The sequence below is a fragment of the Mesitornis unicolor genome, unplaced genomic scaffold (genome assembly GCF_000695765.1).
Source record: "Mesitornis unicolor isolate BGI_N332 unplaced genomic scaffold, ASM69576v1 scaffold12894, whole genome shotgun sequence".
NCBI classification, from domain to species: domain Eukaryota; kingdom Metazoa; phylum Chordata; class Aves; order Mesitornithiformes; family Mesitornithidae; genus Mesitornis; species Mesitornis unicolor.
In genome coordinates this window covers 6,001-26,700 of record NW_010180852.1, presented here as the reverse complement: position 1 = coordinate 26,700, position 20,700 = coordinate 6,001, and the positions used below count along the sequence as shown (strand labels likewise).

Below are 20,700 nucleotides of genomic sequence, written 5' to 3'. Positions count from 1 at the left end.
CCACACAGCCACCACCAGGAAAATTTCCAGGGAATTTGGAAGTTGGTAGGGATAAGCGGCCCATGGCTGCATTTTTCCATCTGACTCACTCACCTGTGTGGCCACTTCTTTTGACTTTCCAAAGGTGGTAACTCACCCTATATTTCTTTTTCCACTCTCAAGCAGCAGCTCCCGTTTTAGCAAGCAGCGTGACGCACGGCGTTTTAAATTCAATTTAGAATACAAACTATTTATACCAGCCAGAAAAAGGCAGCGAAGCAGCTCTTTCTGTCATGAGTGGATTTGTAATTTCAGAGCAATCATTGCACAACTAATTGAATCAGCTCTCAGCATGTGAAATCAGTGCCCCGCTTATTGGAGGTTTTCATCGCTCTCCCCTCCGAAGCCGAGCGGTCCCCCTTCACCAGCAGCACTTTGTGCGTCTGCACCAGCCCGGGAAGAAAGCGGGACCTGCAAAGCTGCTTTCTCTCTGCTCAAATAGAGCAAATAAATTACCACATGCGTTCAGAGTAGCTGAATAGCTGGGCTGCAGGTGCCCCCCGAAGCTGCCCGGGCTCCATGCGAGAGAGTGAAGTGCATTTGAAGGTAATGAAGTGCCAGCCGTGTCTGAGAAGTAAATTGGTGCTGAGATGCTCTGCCGCCTCCCACCTCCCTCTTCATCGCCCAGGTGCGCTCTGCTTGGCTTGAATTCAGGGTCTGAGCCAAACTCCAGGCTCGGCGCCTGAAAATGGAGCCTAAAAGAGGCAATAAATACAGCAAGGGTTACAGGAAAGGTAGGAAATAGAGTAGCTGTAAGGATTTTCATCAGAGGTCCTGGATTTGGTGGCTTGGGTGGATGCAGTCCTGCAGATTTTGGGAGCAGCTCCAGCCACCTGCGTGCAGCAGCCTCCCAGGGCCACAGGGCACCTCCTCAGCTGTGAGGGGCTTTGGACAGGGGCTTAAAACTGCAGCCAGAGAGAAATGTGCTGTGAAGGATGCAAATACCTCCCCAGAGATGCTGCCAACTGTCACTGATGTGCTGTGTGGTTTGTGTTGAGGCACCCATGCAGGTATGGGTGAGAGCCCTTAATGGCTGCAATTGCTGAGTGCTAACAAAGGGCAGCTGGGTCACCCTGTACAAGTGGAAGCAGCTCTCCAGGCTTGCTTGGTTCCTGCCAGGTATGATCCCTACAGCTGAATATAGGAAATGGTAGCACCCAGAAAATGAGAGCTGAGTTCCCCTGTGCTCCATCTCCTGCTCAGGGATCTGTTTTCCTTTCAGGAGAGCAATAACTGGGCTTTGTGATAGGGGTCTTTTAGCTTTGGTGGTTTGGGGACAGCCTTTGCAGTGCTCTCAGCCTTGGGCATATGTTGTCTAAGCCACACATTCCCCAAAACTGATGTATAGGGGTTTTTTAATTGCTTGGTGCTGCTGGTTGGTTTGGTGAACTGGGCAACGCAAGAACCAGCATGGCCAGAAGGAGCTTTCATCCCCAGGTGTGATTTAAGCCATGTCCCATCGTTTGCCTCCACTTGCTTCTCGCATGAAGCCACGCAGACAATGTGTGTCCCCATAAGGGGTTAAGGAGGCAGCACCCACTCCAGCACCCCCAACTGGGGCAGCACCCACCCCAGCACCCCCAACTACCCACCCTGTTCTCTGTTGTCTCCTCAGGTAGCCAGATGGGAGCACAAAACGCGAGCGCTCAGCCACGTCTTCGGCTCTCCCCGTGCTGCCTGCTACTGCCTGGGCGCCGTTATCCTGCTGCTGAACTGCGTGCGGAGCCACTGGTAAGGAGCTAACCCTGCCACTACGTATCCACGCACAGAAATGTCCCTGTGGGGTGTGGGGGATGCGGGAGATTTGCTCTGCAGCGCTGGATCCAGCCCCAGCGTGTTGCTTTGACATGGCTGGATACCCTCAGCCAGCAGTAGATTTATTCCAGGATTTGTAATAAAGACGAGGGAAGCGGCAGCATGGCCAAAACCATCGGTGCTGACAGCCGTGAGTGCTGCAGCTTTCCTCGCTCTGCTCCCTGGGGGCCATTTCCCCTGCCCTGAGAGCAGCCCAGGTGACAGCAGAGAGCTGTTTGCACAGGATGGAGCATATGTAACAGCAGAGTTTTTTCCATTTTCTCATAAGAATCATGAACAAATTTAAACCTGTTTTCAAGAAGCCGCAGTTTCCTGTGTAGAAGAGCAGGATTATCTGTGCACTTAGCCAGCAGCCTCTTTAAACTCTTATCAGCGATCTCTTCAAATACCACCTGTGCTAGCTAATAGTATTGTGTGACTGATGCACCGTACACCATGGGAATACGTCCTTTGACGTTCTGAGTGCTGCGGAGAGGTTTACTGCAGCAGATTTCCTCAGCGCCAACAATTTATCTGCGATCTGGTGAGCTTTATCTCCAGTGCTGTTAGGAGAGAGACAGACTCTCTTACTAAATTCGCAGATTCAATTATGCCAGGGTCAAAGCTAATGGGTTGTTTAGTGCTTTGGGTAATTTCCCAGGCGCGGAGATCTGGGGGTTGGAATTTGCACATGTATTTACTTAAGAGCTTTGCCTTCCTGGAAGTGACACCCGAGACCTGCCCTTGCCTTTTTGCGTTGGTCCCAGCTACTCCTTATTGCAGAAACCGTAAGGAAGCTTGGGATGAATGGGGCTGTAATTGAATGCGGGCAATGCACAGGGCATGGATGTGCTCTGCTGATGTCGTAGTGACAGAGCAGGCGTGGATCTCGCTGGGGAATGTCTCAGCGGCCTCTTGCACAAATGACACAGACCTTTGTTGTCTGGGAAGCAATGCAGAGCCTTGTGGCTGCCTTTAATTAAAAACACAGCTGATGGAGGCACAGGCTCTGTTCCCAGTGATCCTGCTGATTCCTGGGTCAGTGAGGCACTGATGGGGAACTGCTGGGAGAGCCAAAGGGTTCTCATCTGTCCCATCACTGTATCACCCCTGCAGACCCCTCAGTGCCCTACCAGTGTGGTCATCGCTGTCCCTGCAGGTTCTGCTCCATGTCATGAGTTTGTGAGTGCTGGGGGGCTCATTGGGGGTGGCTCTGCCTGCACAGGCCCTGAAGAAAATGGCAAGATCAGCCCAGGGGGCTGGAAAAGCCTCGTTTGGACCTTGGTTTTGGAGGAGAGGCTTTGGTAGATGGAGCAGCTCCCCCCCAGCAGAACCTGGATGCAATGCCAGCCCACTCTGATGGACCAAGGCCATTTCAGATGATTGCAATATGAAGTTCATTTTGCCCAGGTATTTTAACATGGTTGGGTTATTCCCTTGCCCTTTCGGCACTGAATTTGGCCTGAATGAGGGCTACCAGGCATTGGAGGCTGTTAAAGCAAGGCCAGACCTTAACTGTGGGAGCAATGGGGTGGTTTTAGGGTGGTCATCAGAGCAGCAACTGCTGGAGTCACCCTGAAATGCACCTGGGAGCCTCATTGCCTCCATCCCCAGCTCTGCAAACCCTCCAGGACTGCCCAAGGCTCATTGCTCAAGCCTGGAGAGGTTGTGGTGTTTGGGAAGGATTCATCCTGTCCCTTGCATGAAGATACCGGCCAGGTCCAACCCAGGGTTTGGCTCACCAGAGTTTCACAGGTTGTACAACACGGGCACTGCCACCTCAGCATCCAGTGATGCTGGGAGGGATGCGTCTCAGCTGCTTTCCTATTTTGCTCTTCCCTTTATTTTGTGTTCTGATGAAAGCTGGTCTCTGCTCCTCAGCCCCACGGAGGCGATGCAGTCGGCAAAGCGCAAGCAGTCAGGGTTGCTTGGCTGCTGATAGCAAAGGAAAAGGCAGCCTCAGGGGGGTCCCTCCACCCCCAGTGCCATAATCCAGCCTTTAAAACTCCTCTCTGCGTGCTCTGGGGACTTTGCATGTGGGTGGGGGCTGCCAGGGAGCAATGAGGGAGCCCACGGGATGTCTTTTTGGGTTTTAAAAACCTGCTTCCTTTTTGCAACCGAGTTTTTGAAAGGCTCCAAAGCTGGAGGCGGAGGGGAGGGCAGAGCAGACAGAAATTTTGAGGGTGGGTTGGCATCGCAGCTGAAAGCACCTGAGAGCTTCACTGCCCGCCCCACGCAAGGGTCTCTGCTGTGGTCCTGTCCCCAGCTCAGCACCGTGGTCCTGTCCCTGGTTCAACACCGTGATCCTGTCCCCAGCTCGGCACCGTGGTCCTGTCCCTGGTTCGGCACCGTGGTCCTGTCCCTGGTTCAACACCGTGATCCTGTCCCCAGCTCGGCACCGTGGTCCTGTCCCCAGTTCGGTACTGTGGTCCTGTCCCCGGTTCGGCACCATGATGCTCTCATGCAGGCTTTGCTCCAAAGGGATACCTTGAGTGTGAGAAGAGGAATATCTCATGCTTAATTAAGCAATTAGGTGCTTCCGAGCTTTGTTATCAGCCTTGGTTGGCTTCTGGGAAACAATCCAGAGTGACCTGTGACCAGGGGAGACCTGCTTAGTCAACTGCACACGACAAGCATCCTTAATTGCCGTGGTGCACTGATTATTTTCCTTACAGCCGTGCTCTTTGAGTAAGAAGCTGGAAACTTCCACCACTGAGGCTCTTATCTGTGAAAACAACCCCTGAACTTTTGAACTATCTGCACTGCGTGCGCTGCCCCAGCGATTTACGGCTGTTATCTGCGTGACATGGGACGTGACAACCTTCGCTGTCCTCCAGACTTGCAGCCGGTGCCTTCCCACCTTGTGTCAGCTCTGCAAGGAGCTGCTGGGGCTGCCTCCGAGCCCTCCTGTGCTCCCGTTTGCCCACCCTGGCAACCTCCCCATTTTGGCAGAGGTGGGTTTGTACGCAGGGAGCTGATGAACTTCCAACTGTGAGGGTCTCGGGGTGTTTGCTTGAGTTGTAAAGGCAACATCCGTGTGTAAACCCTGAGTGGAAGGTTTCCAGATACAGTCACAGGATGGTTTGGGTTGGAAGATGTGAGAGGCTTAGGGTGATGCCTCTGGTCAGGGTGAGCACCCCAAATCAAGGGCAGCGCCTTTGGCAATGTGCTCGGTGGGTACCACACTGCAGGCTGGCATCAAGCCTTCGTTAATCCCCTCATGCATGGATGGCTTCTTGCTTGGAGCTGATGTTTCCAAGCAAATTAATCCCCCCAGGATGGGATTTTGCACAGGGAAGGGGCTGTGTGGCATTGCCTGGCAGCGCCTCTCGCCTTTACGCTCAATGCTGTTTAATTTTGTGAGCAAGTACCATGAACACGCACAGTGTAAATAGTATCGATCCCAGAGCCACGTGGCCTTCTGTGCAGAAGCGGCCGAGTTTGATGATGGGAATCGAGCGTGGCCTGAAGAAACCAACGTCCCCTCCAAGCCCCGCTGCCAGCAATCCCTGACGGGCATTTGGGAAAAGCCACAGGTGACCAACAGCACCTCCCACCCCTGCTGGGGATTCGGCAAAGGGAGCCGAGATGTGAGGAAGGGGGAGAAGCTGCAACAGCCCCAACCTGACCTAAATAACACAACCACCAGCGCTGGCAGGAAAGCAGAGTCATTACTGGCAAAAGAAGCTGTGAAGATGATGACGGGGCTGACGATTGCCGGTGGTGTCGGCAGGACCATTTCAGCGTTGTTGGGGTTGGTTTTGTTTGGGTTTTTTTTCACAAATGAACAAGATCTTTTGTTGCAGCCTGTGCCGCTGGGCACCGCCGCGTGGTTTTACCCCCATTGCCTCCTTTTGCCGAGAGGAACAAAACCTCAGGCATGGGGGACAAAGCCGTGTCCTGCGTGGTGGCTGCTGCCTCCAAAAACCCTGCCTGCCTACGCTGCCACTGCTTCCTCGCTGCCTGCCGGCCCCTGGCCCAATTCTGCCCCAATTGCAGTTGCCAGCCCCAGTTTCTTGGCTTCATTTTTGGGATCAGGCAAAGGGAACGCTGCAGGGCTGCTCCCTGCAGTGACCCAGTTTGCTGGACGAGGTCTTTGCCCTCCTTTGCGGGAAAGGGATTGCAAAATACGCTCGCTGTGGGCCACCGAGACCTAAAAAGCTCAGCTTTTCTCTTAGCATGCTATTTCCAGGTTTGCTCCGTGCTCCACACGGCCTTTGTGGATGTATTTTGGGCTGCAGGCTTTTCCAGTTCGTGTGGTTTATTCCTATGAAGCGATGGCCGAGGATCTGAACAAGCACATCTCTATTTTGGGAAGGGTGGGCAAAGCAACGCCTGCTGCCTCGGCTTCCCCATGCAAAACCCTGCAGCAGTTGTGCAGCCCAACCTTGGCTGCTCCCACCCTACCAGGAATTCCCCAAATCTGCCAATTCGACCAGGGCAGAGCTGATGGATTTGGGTTGTTCCCTGCCAGGGTGGAGAATGGGTGCCTCTGGTGTCCTGCTTCACGCTTGCAAGCATGGGGAGATGTCAGGGGAAGCCTCACGTCCCCAATTTCCACTTGCCAAAACTGGGGGTGCGCTCCAGGCCCCCCCAGTGTCAGATGTTATCATGATAGCAGCGGGGTATGTGGTTAAAGTAGGTCGCAGCCCACCTACCCCCCCTGTCCCCTGCAGTGCTTAAAGGGATGCTCCTCGCCATGGCAATCGCACATAAAGCGTTTCCAGGTACGGGGACAAAGCGCGGCTTTAATCGATGTCCTCTTGGGTGCCGAGCTGGGCCGCTGCCTTGTCATGCAGCCAAAAACAAGTGCTGTAACCAACGTGACTCACAGACACATGGTGACAGGGACTGGGTTAATGACAAATGGGCTGCAGGACCAGCTCCCTCAGCAAGGGAGATGCCACCACCTCGTCCTCCCCTGCCACTGAGGAGCCCTCGCGGATGCCGAAATAATTGACGCCGCCGCGCTGCTTGTCATGGCCCAGCGTCGTAAGTGCTGAAAAGGTTTATTTACCAATTCTGAAGGCTCCTGTGCACATCATGTTTAATGCAAATAGAGAGTGTGTTTAGGAAGATAGAAAACATTACTAGAGGGAGAGGCGGTCCGTTATCGCCGTGCAAACACCTCTCTCTAGCTGTAAGCCACGCAGCAGGGGACATGGCGAGGTATGCTGATGGGGGGAACTAATGCAGGCCTATCTGACCGTGAAGAGGAAGGATGGGATCATCTGGAGCAGGGGAGGGGGCTTTGCCAACACAAACTGTGCCACGTGCTGGTTGCAAAACCTCCACGGCTGATTCGCAGTCGCCGGTTCATGCTCCTGAAGCCGCCTTTGCTCTTCTGCTCCAAGACTGGGTCAGGTTGTTGGCGTAGGAGCCTCAAGGATGGAAGAGTCCACCCAAACCCAGGTAGCGCTGGTGGCAGGGATGGAGATTTGGGCTTCCTCACAGGAGAAACTTGTGTCATTTAAGAATAAATAGCAGGGAAGTGATGCAAAGGGTTGTGCAGCTGCTGCTGCGTTGTGTTGCAGCCGGCTTTGCGTGTTCCCATCAGCAGTGACTTTAAGCTAAACGAACGTGAGCCTGGTGAGCACAGGAAGGTGCACTGGGTGCTGGAGGAGAACCAGCCTGGGGATGTGCACTCTTACATTGCCAAGGTCACACTGTCCTTCCTCTGCCTCTGCTTGGCTCCTGGGAAAAGGGAATTTCTCTGTAATTTCCAGCATGGCGAGCAGAGCATAAATCACCAGGATGCTGTGTTCTTGCTCGCTCCCAAGCACACTGCATTTATTCTGCATTTTATTTCCTTCCTCCAGTCCAAAGTGAAGCTTAAATGGGTCCTAAAAAACTCCCTGACAGTAGAAAACTTAATGCACCATGAACAACAAAAATTATCATCCAGGTCCTTAAACCACAAGGTTTAAAACATCATCCCAGGCTTTGCTTGGTGCGTGTAACTTCCCAACTGATTTGAGCCTTCGAAAGATGCGTTTCCAGCTCTGGGCAGGCAGGACTGTCTCTCTCAGCTTTCATTTGGGCAACAGAGAAAATCCAAGGATTTCCAGGGCTCGGAGGAGCTGGACATTGGAAAAAAAAAACCCCATCCCAGGTAACGTCATGGAAATAGGTGGCAGGAAAACCACTGAGCGCTTTCCAGCCCGGGAGCGCGGGCAGGAGCTGCTGTCCTGGCCCAGCCCTGCAGGGCTGAGAGCTGTTATTTTGCTTAAATTTCAGCCTCCAGGGTGCTCGTTACAAAAAAGGCTCCAAGTTTCCTACCTCGTGTGTCGGCACCATGTGGTGCAACGCTGCGTCCGGCTCTGCGGGTCTGTTATCTCGCCGTTAGCAACGGGCGCTTTTTTAATCGCGGTGTTGTCTCCTCTGTAGGCGCGGGATTGCGTCGGAGCTGTGCGAGATACGGAGCCTGCCCCGGGCAGAGGTCAGGGTCCTGTAAGGGGATCGTGATTTTTCCACTCACAAAGCAGTGTTTGGAAGGTCAGCCCCGAAATGCCTGAAGGAGCCCGGGGCCGAGGAGCTGTGTTCGCACCCTCTAGTATTTTCCTTTCGCCGCTCCAATCCTCCCCCTGGCTGTCAGGCTTCAGCCGTGAATCACTCCCGGGCACGTGGCTGACACATGAGCACTGCAAAATATTTTGATGGAGAGGAACGGGGGCGGGAGCATGAGGTAACGCACCCGATTGCTCCCAAACCTTGAAGTCCTTTGCATCCTCCAGCATTCACAGAATCACAGAATCACACAGAATCCCAGACCGTTAGGGATTGGAAGGGACCTCAAAAGCTCACCCAGTCCAATCCCCCTGCCGGAGCAGGAACACCCATATGAGGTTACACAGGAAGGCGTCCAGGCGGGTTTTGAATGTCTGCAGAGAAGGAGACTCCACAACCTCTCTGGGCAGCCTGGTCTAGGGCTCTGTCACCCTCACTGAGAAGAAGTTTCTTCTCAAATTTAAGTGGAACCTCCTGTGCTCCAGTTTGTGTCCGTTACCCCTTGTCCTATCATTGTTTGTCACCGAGAAGAGCCTGGCTCCATCCTCGTGACACTCACCCTTTAAATATTTATAACCATGAATGAGGTCTCCCCTCAGTCTCCTCTTCTGCAAACTAAAGAGCTACAGCTCCCTCAGCCGCTCCTCAGAAGGGAGATGCTCCACTCCCTTGATCATCTTTGTAGCCCTACAAAGGCTTTGCAAGGGCATCTTTCCCAGATGCCAAAACAACCCGAGCTGTGGACAGCAAGGCAAAGCTTTTGAGCGGGGTTGGTATTTGCAGGAGTGAGCAAGGGTTGCAATCACTGTCCCAGCTCAGGTCCTGGCTGCTCAGGGCCGTTCTCCTCTGCTGGGAGGTTGAGTAAGTCCAGGTGGAAAAAGGGACCTGGTGAAGGGTCCTCCTCAAGCAGCGCCCTCTTCCAAAGCTCCATATCTCGCAGTAATAATGAATAATGAGTAATTAGTAATGAGTTGCTGCTGTTAACAGCCCTTGTTGTCTCTCCCACAGCTTCACAGAAGCCATGAAGAGCCAGCCGAGGCTGGAGGGCTTGAACTGCCACTGGGCCTATTACGCAGGCGTAGCCATCTTGGCTGTTGGGACCTTGTTTGTCATCTCCAGCTTCTCAGCACTGGGATTCACTGGGACCTTCCTAGGTAAGCACTAAAAATTCAACAGCGTAACCTAAAAGTTCATTTAATCCTCACAGGGGTCTTTTGCTGGTGCAGAGTCCACATGGATTTCCTTGTCCTTGCCTTCAGGGCTGTTAGATTTGGTCTCAGCTTTACAATACCAAAGCCTGGTCTAACCACGCTGTCACCTCACACAAAGAGGATCACGCAGCGAGTCCCATCGCCTTCGGTGCCAAACCTGAAATTTTAGAAAGCGGTTGATGATCTGACACTTCAAACACCCCCCCCAAGAAAAGGGACCCTGAAGCACAGACCGCATGAGCAGGTCAGCACCGGCACAGCGGGTACGAGCCGTCCGGTTGCTCTGAGCCTTGCTCTGACATGCGTGCCGAGGCAGGATTTCATTTGCTTTTCCCTCTGCAATAAAACCTGGCGTTCGTTGACAGATTCTTTTTATCTGCCGCTTTATGGCAGAAGGCATTTTCCGCTGTGCCTGCTTTCACATTTAGAGAGTAATTCTATTAGCGTTGTTGACTTTAAAAACATGCCAGTATGTGTGGAATTCATAAAAATAAAATAGAGACAGGAACAATAAATATCGAAGGAAAGGGGGCAGCTCCCGCTGGCTGAAATAATCACAGCCCCAGCTTTGACACTGCATTTAGGCTGTGCTTTTGCGAGTGCTTTACAAACCAAATTCAATTAGCTCCTGCAGCGTCGTCAGGAAGAAGAGAAGGAGGTAATAAGCCTTCCTGGTTTCAAGTGGAGTTGCAAAGAAATGTGTTGAGTTGGCCAGAAATAGAGCTCAGCACTGCTCAACATGCACCCTCACCCTTCATCTGTGCAGCCTGGTCCCGTGTTATACCCCTGTTCCCCAGCACCCTCCAAAATCCCTTGCGGCCCCCAGGAGCGATGCTGTGCCTGCGAGGACGTGTCCAGGGAGGCCAGGCACAGGAGTCCCCGCCAGTGAGAGCTGCTTGAGCGCCCCTGAAGTTCAGCCAGGTCTGGGGTTGTTTACGTAGAGCCTGATTCATCCGACCGGGAGGATCCACTGCACTTGAACCGCTGGGGAAAAGCAAACAAGTGAGTCAGGCTCAGCGTAAGCTGGGAGAGCGGCCCCGGCCCCCTCTGCTCTGCACGGTTGATGGCTCCCATATCCCCCAGGGCAGGGAAGAGACAGGCATTACTGATCCATATGGGGCATTTCTGCTCCATCCTCCCTGCCACCAGTGCACCAGGTTGGGTCTGCACAGCTCCCAGCCTTGCAGGAGCAACACCAGCTCTCTCTGCTGTACGGGACATGATGGGCACTGGGGAAGAGCTGAGTCAGGTGGGGAGATGCCAAAACCATGCACCAGTACAACCAGGCTGGTTGGGACCTCTGTACCACAGTGCCATGGCCCAGCTGGAGCCCCACAGAGCATCCATCCATGGACTGACAGTGGCTTCTCAGCTCCATGCAAGCCCAAGTCAGCAAACTCCTAATGAAGAATGCTGTTCAGTGTGGTTTCTTACCCAGCCATGGGGAAGAGGAGGGGTCTGCAGGTCTCTGAGGATCTCACATGGGATGTTCTCTTGCTTGGGACTCACTTGGGTTTGATATTTCCAGTGTCTCCTGCATGCAGGGTTGTAGAGGGGAGCGGGGTCGCTGAGCTGTGACAGCACTTCTGACTGCAGGTACCAAAGGGCTGCGGTGCTTTGAGAAGAAGGGAACATGCAGCTGCTTCTCATAGCTGATATCTGAGCTCAGGAGAAGTTTAGAGAGAGCCTCTGACACCCAAACACTTCAAAAACTTACTGCAACCGCATTTGACCCTTCCCTTTTGGGTTCTCCTACAGCAGTGAGCACTGAACCAGGCAGGGCACAGAGACCCCATCGGGGCTGCCCGGTAAGTTCCTCTTTACCAGCACATTGAAGCTTTAGAGCTGCTGAGGAGCACTTTGTGTCTCAAGTGTGGGCTGAACAATGCAGTGGGAGCTGCGTGAGTCACCCTCCTGTGACAAACCTTTCCGTGCCACCCCGTTGCCCACCCCAGCCCCTGTTTGCAGCCCTTGGATGCGGCACCGTGCCCCTCACAGGGATTTGGGCATTGGTTCAGCTCCGTTTGCCCTATTTCCTAACGAATGTAGTAACGAGGGCTTGACTTCCCAGAGGCTGAGGGCACCACGAGGTGGCTCTGCCTGTCTGACCCCATCCGTCTCGCACCCGAGCGCGGTTCCTCCAGTGCTGACCAAGATTTCAAGTAAATCTGACTTGACTGAAGTCTGTCACTGGGCTGTGGTGGAGCCAGCGCAGAAGCTGTGGTGGTGGTGGTGGTTCAGCCCAGGTCAGGCTCTGAGGCTGTGGGTGACCTTGTGGAGCACCTCAAGTGGCTTTTTGCTGCTGCAATCCAAAGCGTCTGCCCTTTGCAGGGGGTGGTTACCCTGACCTTCAGCGAAAAGTCACCCAATTGAGATGGCAAAGTCCCTCGGCCTGACAAGGAGCAGATTCCAGCTTTGAGGGCACAGGAGATGCCCAGACTGATGCTGTGCAGCGCAACATGGGGTCCTTTCCCCCTGAATATAAAAATACTGCAGGTCCTCTCTGGTTATCGTGTTCATTAGAGGCAGGGTTTACATTGGAAAAGCTTGTGTATGGTTGCTCCGTGCTTTTGCTTGCAGGGATCCTGCCCAGAGGGTCCCACAACCCCACCAGTGCCAAGCTTGGATCAGTCCCGCAAACCCAGGGCTTTGTGCAAACCTCTCCAATGCCAGCACCGTTTGGGGAGCGAGGTGTTCAGCCCAAAGGCGAGGGCGGGCAGGGTGTAATGAAGCATTTTGACACATAAGAAAGCGCCAAAATGGGCTGTGGCAGGGGGTGAAGTGTTCTTTCTGCCAGAACAATCTCCGAGATGCATTGCCAAGTAGCTGTGAGAACATATAGTATGAATACTAGGCAATTATCCCACTTAGTGGCCTGTAGTTAAATCCCAAAAGCATTGTCTAATTGGGCAGGCGCCGTTTATCCTTAGAAATAAATGTTGTTGCACCATGTGAGGTCAAAGAAATTACACCGCGATCCAGGTAATAATAACAACCTTGAGTAGTTTGTACTCCTGCAATGCCCTTTATCTGGATTGCCAAGCACTTTCTCACCATACATTAATCCTTGCCACCCTCTGCTTTATAAGAAAAGGCTGATATTATGATCGGTGCACAATAGCACCAGGAGAGACGAGGGAGACGTGTCCAAGGGCAGGGAATGGGGCTGGCAGCGGAGCTGGGAACGTGACCCAGCGCAGTGGCAGCAACCTGGGCTGATGGACCAGAGCTGCTCCTCACTGATCGATGCTGCGAAATCCTTGCTGGGCTTCATGGTCTCGCTTGTAGCAACAACAGAAATCAAATATCTGCATCCTGGCTCTTTTTTCCCCCAAAACTCTGCTGCTCATGAGCTGCACAGCATCTCCTTGCTTGTAATTTCTTCTCCAGGCTCCTTTCAGGAGGGTTGCTCCGAGGTACATAGGGAGCTGGTTGGATGCTGACAGTTCTGAAAGCTTTCCTCGTTACAGATGGCAATCACCTATTACCATCATCACGCTGATAATTGGGTGTTTTGTAGGCAGAGGTGCTATTTTCTGCAATTCTGAGAAATCCTCTGAACTATGGGATAAGGGTGGCACTAAATGAGGGGAGTTGGTGGCAGCGGTCGTGGTTATAACATCTCGACACACCATTGCAGTGCACTGGGCTTGTTTCCCCATGGAATGGTTTTGATCCTGTGCATTTGCTTCCTCGTCAAGTGGCATCAAACAGGCACTTTTCAAATGAAACAGCCAGAAGCAGTGAATTTGGACCTCGAGAGCTGCCTCCTGATGAGGGATGTGGCTGCTGTAGCCACACTGCAATGCACAAACGTTCATTGTGGGCAAAGAGCCATTCCTGGAAAAGGAGATGGACGTGGAGTAAACAGCCAAGCTGTTTGTTTGCGCTTTTCTCAGCCTGGAAATCAGCATTGAAACCCCTCATTTGCCTTTGCTCTGCCTCCTCGACAGGGATGCCCCATTGCACAGGGAGGGTATTAATGTCCCAGAGCGCCCCAGGCTTCACGGATCCTAACGAAAACCCCTCTGTTTGCTCTCCAGGTGATTATTTCGGCATCGTGATGGAGGCAAAAGTGACCGGCTTCCCCTTCAGCGTCCTGGATAATCCCATGTACTGGGGCAGCACAGCCATCTACCTGGGCTGGTCCCTCATGTGAGTACAGCACCAGTTTTTGGGCAAATTTGGGGTCTGTGCTCAGCAGCATCAGGGGCCCAAAGAGCGCTCAGTGATGGCAGTCGGCAATAAAATGGCAGGGAAAGTGCAACGTGCCCTGGCTCCTCACTTGCCGACTGGTTTTGTGCCTGCAAAACCTGCTGCTGTCACAAAAGACTGGCAGCACTAATTGGAGAAATAGGAATAATAGGGGAGTGCTGGGGAGAGGAAGCATCAGGAAATGCTCTGCAGCTGAGCGAGGGCCTTGGCAGGCTCCACACGTGGAAAAATCAACAGTCGGGGCCGAATTCACGCCGGGTGTCACTCGGCAGGGGCAGGGTACGAATACGGGGGATCGGTGTGACCCTGTAATTACCTCTGAAAGCAGCAAAAGGAGGCATCACACCCTTTCCCCCACTGCACGGTGGTAACACTTCCGAAACTCTCCTCGTGATACAGCGCGGCTTAATAGCCTGCTTGGGAAGAAATGAATAGGCTGTAATTTAGCAGCAAATGAGCAATATACTCTATTCTCTGTAACAGGTTTTATGTGGTTTTCATTTAATACCGCGTTTTATTTATTTGCTCGGGAGAAAAGCAAAGCCCTGGCTGTGTTACATCGGGAGCACGTAGAGCATTGCAGGCCTTTGTCACTGAATATTTTGCACCGGTGCTCTTGAGTGGGACCATCTCTTTTATACATCAGTGGGAAAAATGAAGTGCTTTGCCGCTTTCTGGCCGCTTTTTCAACCACGTGCACAGCGCTTTCTGGCCCCTGGTAATAAGTAAAGCTGCTGGTTTCTCTCCTGTCTCCGCTGAGCCTTGTTCTGCGCTTGAATTCCCCTGCAGTGCCGTCAGGGCCGGCTGCCCGAGGCCTTTTGCCTTCCTGGCAAACCCACAGCGCTGGACTGGGTCCAAAACCCTGGAAAATGGTGCACGAGGGCTGGGGTGAGCTCACTGCTGGGGCTGTGGCGGTGCTGGACGGGAGATCCCAATGTGGGGCTGGCAGTGGCACTGGAGAGTGGGGCAGAGCTGGGGCAGGATGAGCCCCCCCCCCATACCACACCACAGCGGGAGCCAACCAGCACCACCACCCCCACAGCAGCACAAAGCGATGAGTTAGAGCGGGAGAATTTATAAGGAGGTTTTTATTTAAGATGAGCATTGAACTAATTCCCAGAACATTTCAGACCCTCCCAAGCTGTTTCTGTCGCAGAAATCCCTTCTTCACCCCCGCGAGAGAAAAGCCTCGCGCCGAGTGCACGTTGTGTGGTTTTCCACCGCGATCCTGGGCGAAAGCGGCTCGAAGCGGCTGGAGGCAGCAGCACCATTGCCTCCTTTTTCTCGTTAAAAGGCTGCCACCGTAAAGGGCAGCAAGGCATGACAAATAATTGCTGTTAACAAATTGCCTGAGCTGTGCAACAGTGGCACTGGGACGCTGCCTGCCTGCCCTGGGGAGCCCTGCACAGCCCTTCGCGGGGTGGTTTTGGCTGTTTCTCTTCCCTGGGATGTCAGCTCGGTTTGCTGAGGGTTTTTGGGGGAATCCTAGGTCTTTTCTGTGGTCCCAGGGCTTTCAGATGTTGGGTGTCTGCCCTGGGAGGCCAGAGCTGACGTCTCAGCGATGCTGGAGGAATGTGTCTGCTATCTGGATCAGGTCAGACGTAAACGTCGGGCGTATTTGTCCTCCCTCGGTGATGGATCGCGCTCCGTATCGTGGCATCAGAGCCCGAAGGACTGATTCATCTCCATCTGTAAGGGCACACACCATGCAACGTAAGCGAGCCTGGCAGCACACCAGACTCTGCCTTCCTGCTCCAACCCAACCTCAAAAGCATCGCGTGGGGCGAGAGCCGCTGGTTTCTCCTTTTGCAGCTATCCCTGGCTCAACTAATGGCAGCCTTGCAGCCAAAAATGTGTCCAACAAATGCGCTGGAGGAGGCATCTCCACCATCACCACAAAAGCAGGAGCTCCAGGAGGGAAGGGCAAAGCGGGTGTCCCGTGTCCAACACCCAGGACCAGCGAGGAAGGATGCTCAGACAACCCACAGCCATGGGGAGCTGCAGAAGGGTTGGGGACAGACAAATTTCCTACCCGAAAAAGTCCTACCAAGACCACCAAACCTTTGTGGCTGACTTGTCAACCCCACTACGACATGAGCTGTTACCCTCTTAAGTAGGTTGAGCTCCTACCAGGAGAGAAACAACTCACCCGAATGCTTCTCATTTCTCCCGAAAGACAAATGGAGCATTCGCCGTTTGGGGACAGCTTTGTGTATCTCTGGTAGGGAAGTGTTTTAACTGGTGTCAACAGGCGGTGTAAATCAGAGCTGGAGCCGCAGCCAAATGATGCAATTAGAGGTCTCGCTGTCAACAAACAATCATGCAAATTTGTTCTCTCTGATAGGAATCAAGGAGGAGACATGACTAAGCATGTAATAGCAGGGGGTTGGGACAGGAAGAACTTGCCCGATGCTTCCCAATGAGGGAAAAACTTAGTGCAAAGTGAAAGCAGTGAGAAGGTGAAGGTTTGTGTGCGTCTCTCCAGGAACAGATGCAGCCAGGCAGTACCTGACGGCAGCTCCAGCACAGGGTTTAGGTAGTTTGGTCTCTCTGAAGGCACTTTTTTCCCCTTGCTGAAGCCTTGCAGGATGTTTCTTCTCACCAAGGACCAGCTCAGTATGTTTTTATTGCTGACAGCCAGCTCTTGTTCCCCTCAGAGCTGAGCTGCAACCAGCAATTAAAGGCAAGCAGTGATGTCCTTATTAAGGGCAACGCTTGCAGCCGTGAGCTGAAGGTGCAGGATGCAGAAGGGGTGTTTTGGGGGGCTGGTGCCTGTGGAGAGATGGGGCCTGGACCTTGTGGGTGCTGGGTGAGCAAGGGAGTAATGGCTGATGGTGTGGTCACTCTGAACTGGGGGATTTCACACTTCATGGGATGGTGTCAGCACCATATTGAGGTCCTGTAACCCACCAGGCTGAGATCCTGGTGCCTTAGCAAAGCCCCTGCTGCCTTTGCCTTCAATTGCCTCAAACACCTTCAGGCCAAGCATCAAAGAGGTGGCCCCACATGTGCGGTGCAGGTTTGCAGCCTGCGTTGACATCTGTCCTTCAAGGAGGAGGTGATGGGGATATTTTGGTCCCAATTCTTTGGCCTCAGTGCTAAAAGGAACAGCCACCCTTGTTGCAGCCATCGAGCACCTCTGCCCATACAGCGCGATGTGGTGGGTGGTATCTGTCCCCGTGCTGTGCCTGGTGACCGCTTTGCTAAAACGCCTTGAAATGGGTTCAAATGTGAACCAAGCCCCCACGCACCCACCCCAGCACCCTTCACAGGGCAAGCATGGACCTTTCCATCCCTTTCCATCCCTTTCCATCCCTTTTCATCATTTCCACCCCTATGATGGCTCAGCTGCCGTTTCGATGTGTATGGCACCATACGCTGTCGTCTCAGCCTGGGTGGCCCCTCTTGCTGTGCACATCAGGCATTTCCCCTATAGCACTGCCCAGGAGCCACCACCGTACGTATGCACGCAGCTGCTCAGCTCTTAAACAGCTCTATAATCTCAGGACTTAGCATCAAAGCTCTCTTAGCAGAGACGTGCAGGGAGCAGACTTAGCAGAAGTCACCCAAGTAGGCTGGGGAAGAGCCTTTGCCAGGTAACTTCTGTCTAAGACAGTTCACATCAAGTACAAAAAAAAGCCCCAGCCCTTTTGTGCGCTGCTGTTTAATGAGCAAGAGCGAGAGCTCTCACGGAGCCCAGTGTCTCATTGCACTTTCTAAACCAGGTCTTGCATAAGCCCGTGGACTTACCTGATCTTTCCCTTCTCTTTCAAAACAGGCACGCAAGCCCAGCTGGCCTTGTGCTGACAGCTGTAGTGGCAATTTCCTACACAATCGCGGTGCTGTACGAGGGGTGAGTAGCTCTGCAAGGCTGGAGAGCCTCTCATTATTGCTACCAGCTTTAACTCCCGAGGTTTCGGGGAACTGCAGAAGTGGAGGTGGTTTTTTTCCAATTAATGCAGCAGGGAAGAAAGCAAACATAGGATTGTTTTTCGATTGTTTTGATAATGGGCAGATTCCTCTCCAAAACTATTTGCTGAGTTCTAGGAACATTTATGCATATGTTTATTTTTATCAGAATGAGACTTGCTTTTTCTTTCGGGTGCCTGATTGTGTCTGTACGAGAGCAATGGGGAAGGCAGTGAGAGGACTCCTTGTGCCATCTGAAGAGAACCTGCACCCAGAGCTGGCGTTTTGTAGTTCCTTGGATGGGTTTCTCTGATATTTTGCACCACAATAGCCTGAAAGCCAGGGACAGAACAACCCAAACTGATTCCCAGAAGCAGCCGTTGTACTTCAGCAGTGAGAGGTCTTTTGTGTTTGCAAGGGAGGAGGGGATGCAAAGAGAGCCGAGGCCGAGAGGTGAGCAGAGCCCAGAGCCCAGTGAGGATGGTCCCAGGTGGGAGCAGCTTGGAGCTGCTTCGTGGTCCAGAGAGACCAAGCTGAGCATTGCCTTGGTGCAGGGATGGCTGGGTGGTGCCAGCCTGCAAAGGGCAGAGTTTCTGGGCCCAAAGGAGAGCACACAGCAGTCTTGATTTTAACTCTTCCTCTCTCTTGTGTTTTTCCCCCAAATTTCCATCCTCCCAACCACAGGCCTTTCACAGAGGAAATCTATCGGCAGAAACAGAAGGGAGCAAAGAACAAGTAGCCACAGGTACGTTTGCCAATCGGTGTTTCAATGAGAGGGGTTGCTTTACTGGGCTCCCCTACCCATCCCACATGGGATGGGGATGGGATCACCACCCAGCGCCCCCCTGCCCACTCATGCCTTCCCCGGCTCCTCCAGAGCCTTTCCTGCACTTCTCAAAGGGTTTGAGCTTCAAACCTCCACAAAAAACCCGGGCGGGAAGGCTTTACACAGCGGTGGTTGTGTCCGCCTCTTGGCACCCGACCAGCAGCCCCCAAATTGTTTTGATTATGTACTTGAGAGGCAGCGCGAGGGAAGATTGCTGAGGAGCTTTGAGGCTCTGGGCTTCATGTAAATCAGGCAGGAAAAAAAGCAACTATTGGCCATGGCAGGTGCTTCAGTGAGCTAGGAGACAGGGATGGAGCGAGGGGATGGGAATAGAGCGACAGGATGGGGATGGAGCGAGGGGACAGGGATGGAGCGAGGTGATGGGGATGGAGCGAGCGGACAGGGATGGAGCGAGGAGACAGGGATGAAGCAATGGGACAGGGATGGAGCGAGGGGACGGGGTGGAGCGAGGAGACAGGGATGGAGCAAGAGAACAAAGATGGAGCAAGGGGACAGGTTTGGAGCGAGGGGACAGGGATGGAGCAATGGGACAGGGATGGAGCAAGAGGACAGAGAGGGAGCGAGGAGACAGAGATGGAGCAATGGGAGAGGGATGGAGCGAGGGGACAGGGGTGGAGCGAGGAGACAGGGATGGAGCAAGGGGGCAGGGATGGAGCAAGGGGGCAGGGATGGAACAAGGGGACAGGGATGGAGCAATGGGACAGGGATGGGAGTGAGGGGACAGGGATGGAGTGAGGGGATGGGGATGGAGCAAGAGGAAAAAGCTTCTGCAAAAGCACAATCTTCTGCCCGGGCTCCTTTCCCTGGGGTTAAAGATGCCCTGGAAACCCCTGGTGCAGCCCCGCAGCCTCTGCCCCATTGAAGACACCATAGCCCCAGTGCGGTCCCTAACAGACTCTTCTCTCTTTGCCTTCTGCAAAGCCATGATTCAGATACCTCGGCACAGCGTGCCCCTCCGGTCCCCACGCTGTCCGATCTGCCCGTTTTCCTACTGAGATTTCTCCTACTAATTAGCCCAGCAACCCTTAATGAGCCAACTGAGCACCCTGCACGACTGGAAGTGATCAGAGGAACAGCCCGAGCGCGGTGGCACCTCCTCACTACAGCCCATGGGAGCTGGAGGTCCCCATCCCCAGGTCCCTGTCCCCATTGCCGGGTCACTGCGGCTGCTGCCATGAAGGTGATGCTCTCCTGGGAGATGCAGGACCTCCCGACCTCTCTTTCCACACTGATTACTGGAAAGCAACTCAGCTCCACCGCTGGAGAGCTGGAGAGCAAGCAGAGTGAGGATGGAGACACTGGGAGCCTTTTGTAAGCCACAGGGAAGCACCAGCTTGGTCTGGTCCTGAAGATCATCTCAAGTTGCTGCCAAAGAGCCACAGGAAGCAAACAAAAGCTCAGGTGAAGAAACCGAGAGGGCTCGGGAGCCCCTGGGGTGTTCAAAGTGGGGAAGGAAGAGGAGAAACTGCTGCAAAATCAGCAACAAATCTGCTGCAAACCCAGTAACAAACTCCTCTTTTCTGCAAGGGGGAACCTACCTGTCCAAACCTGTAGTGTCCCACCTGTAGCATCTCCTCACTCTGCAAAGGCTCCCAGAAAGGTGACTGAAAACACAGAGATACGAATGTATGAGCTAAACCACTGCCCAAGGGGGATGGAGGGATGGCAGCCATTCCATGAGGAAACCCTGCAGGTGTCCCTGCCTGTCCTGGTACCCTGGTTCCCTCCAAACCCCATCAGCACCTCCTTTTCCCCAGGGACCACATGGAGGTCCTGCCCTCCCCACCGTCCAGTGCCTTCCAGCCGTTTGTCACTGCCTTGCAGGGGGTGGGTGGCAGGGAAAGGGCTGCTGCTGCCCCCCTGCCTGGTTCAGTCCCAAAGAGGCAGGAGCTGGATCCTGCCCTGCTAGGAAGCTCCCAGGGGCTGTGCTCCAGAGCCAGGCTCAGCGTTTACAGATTCCCAGAACAGTTTGAGGAATAAGGTGTAAATGACCAAAAAGAAAAGCAAGGTAAAGCCCCGGCAGCGGCGCTGGAGAAGGGATGCGGTGCCGCGTCTCTCGGCATCGCGTTGTCCCCTCCGCAGAGGGTCCTCCCTTTTCTCAGTGTCACCGCCACGAAACGGTCCAATTTCCTCTTGCTTTTGCATGTTGTAATTCACCTTTCGGGCATTGCTCAGCAG

At 53.5% G+C, this 20,700-nt stretch overlaps 1 protein-coding gene across 1 annotated transcript; it reads left to right on the top strand.

Annotated features, from left to right (window-relative positions):
* Positions 1 to 1,654: 1,654 nt before the first annotated feature.
* PEMT (phosphatidylethanolamine N-methyltransferase) lies at positions 1,655 to 18,414 on the top strand (the record flags this gene model as incomplete). The annotated part of the gene is made up of 5 exons (XM_010183224.1): positions 1,655 to 1,770; positions 9,349 to 9,494; positions 13,595 to 13,706; positions 17,545 to 17,619; positions 18,360 to 18,414. Coding segments are annotated over 5 exons (504 nt in total), but the record flags the coding sequence as incomplete, so codon positions are not given.
* Positions 18,415 to 20,700: the final 2,286 nt, after the last annotated feature.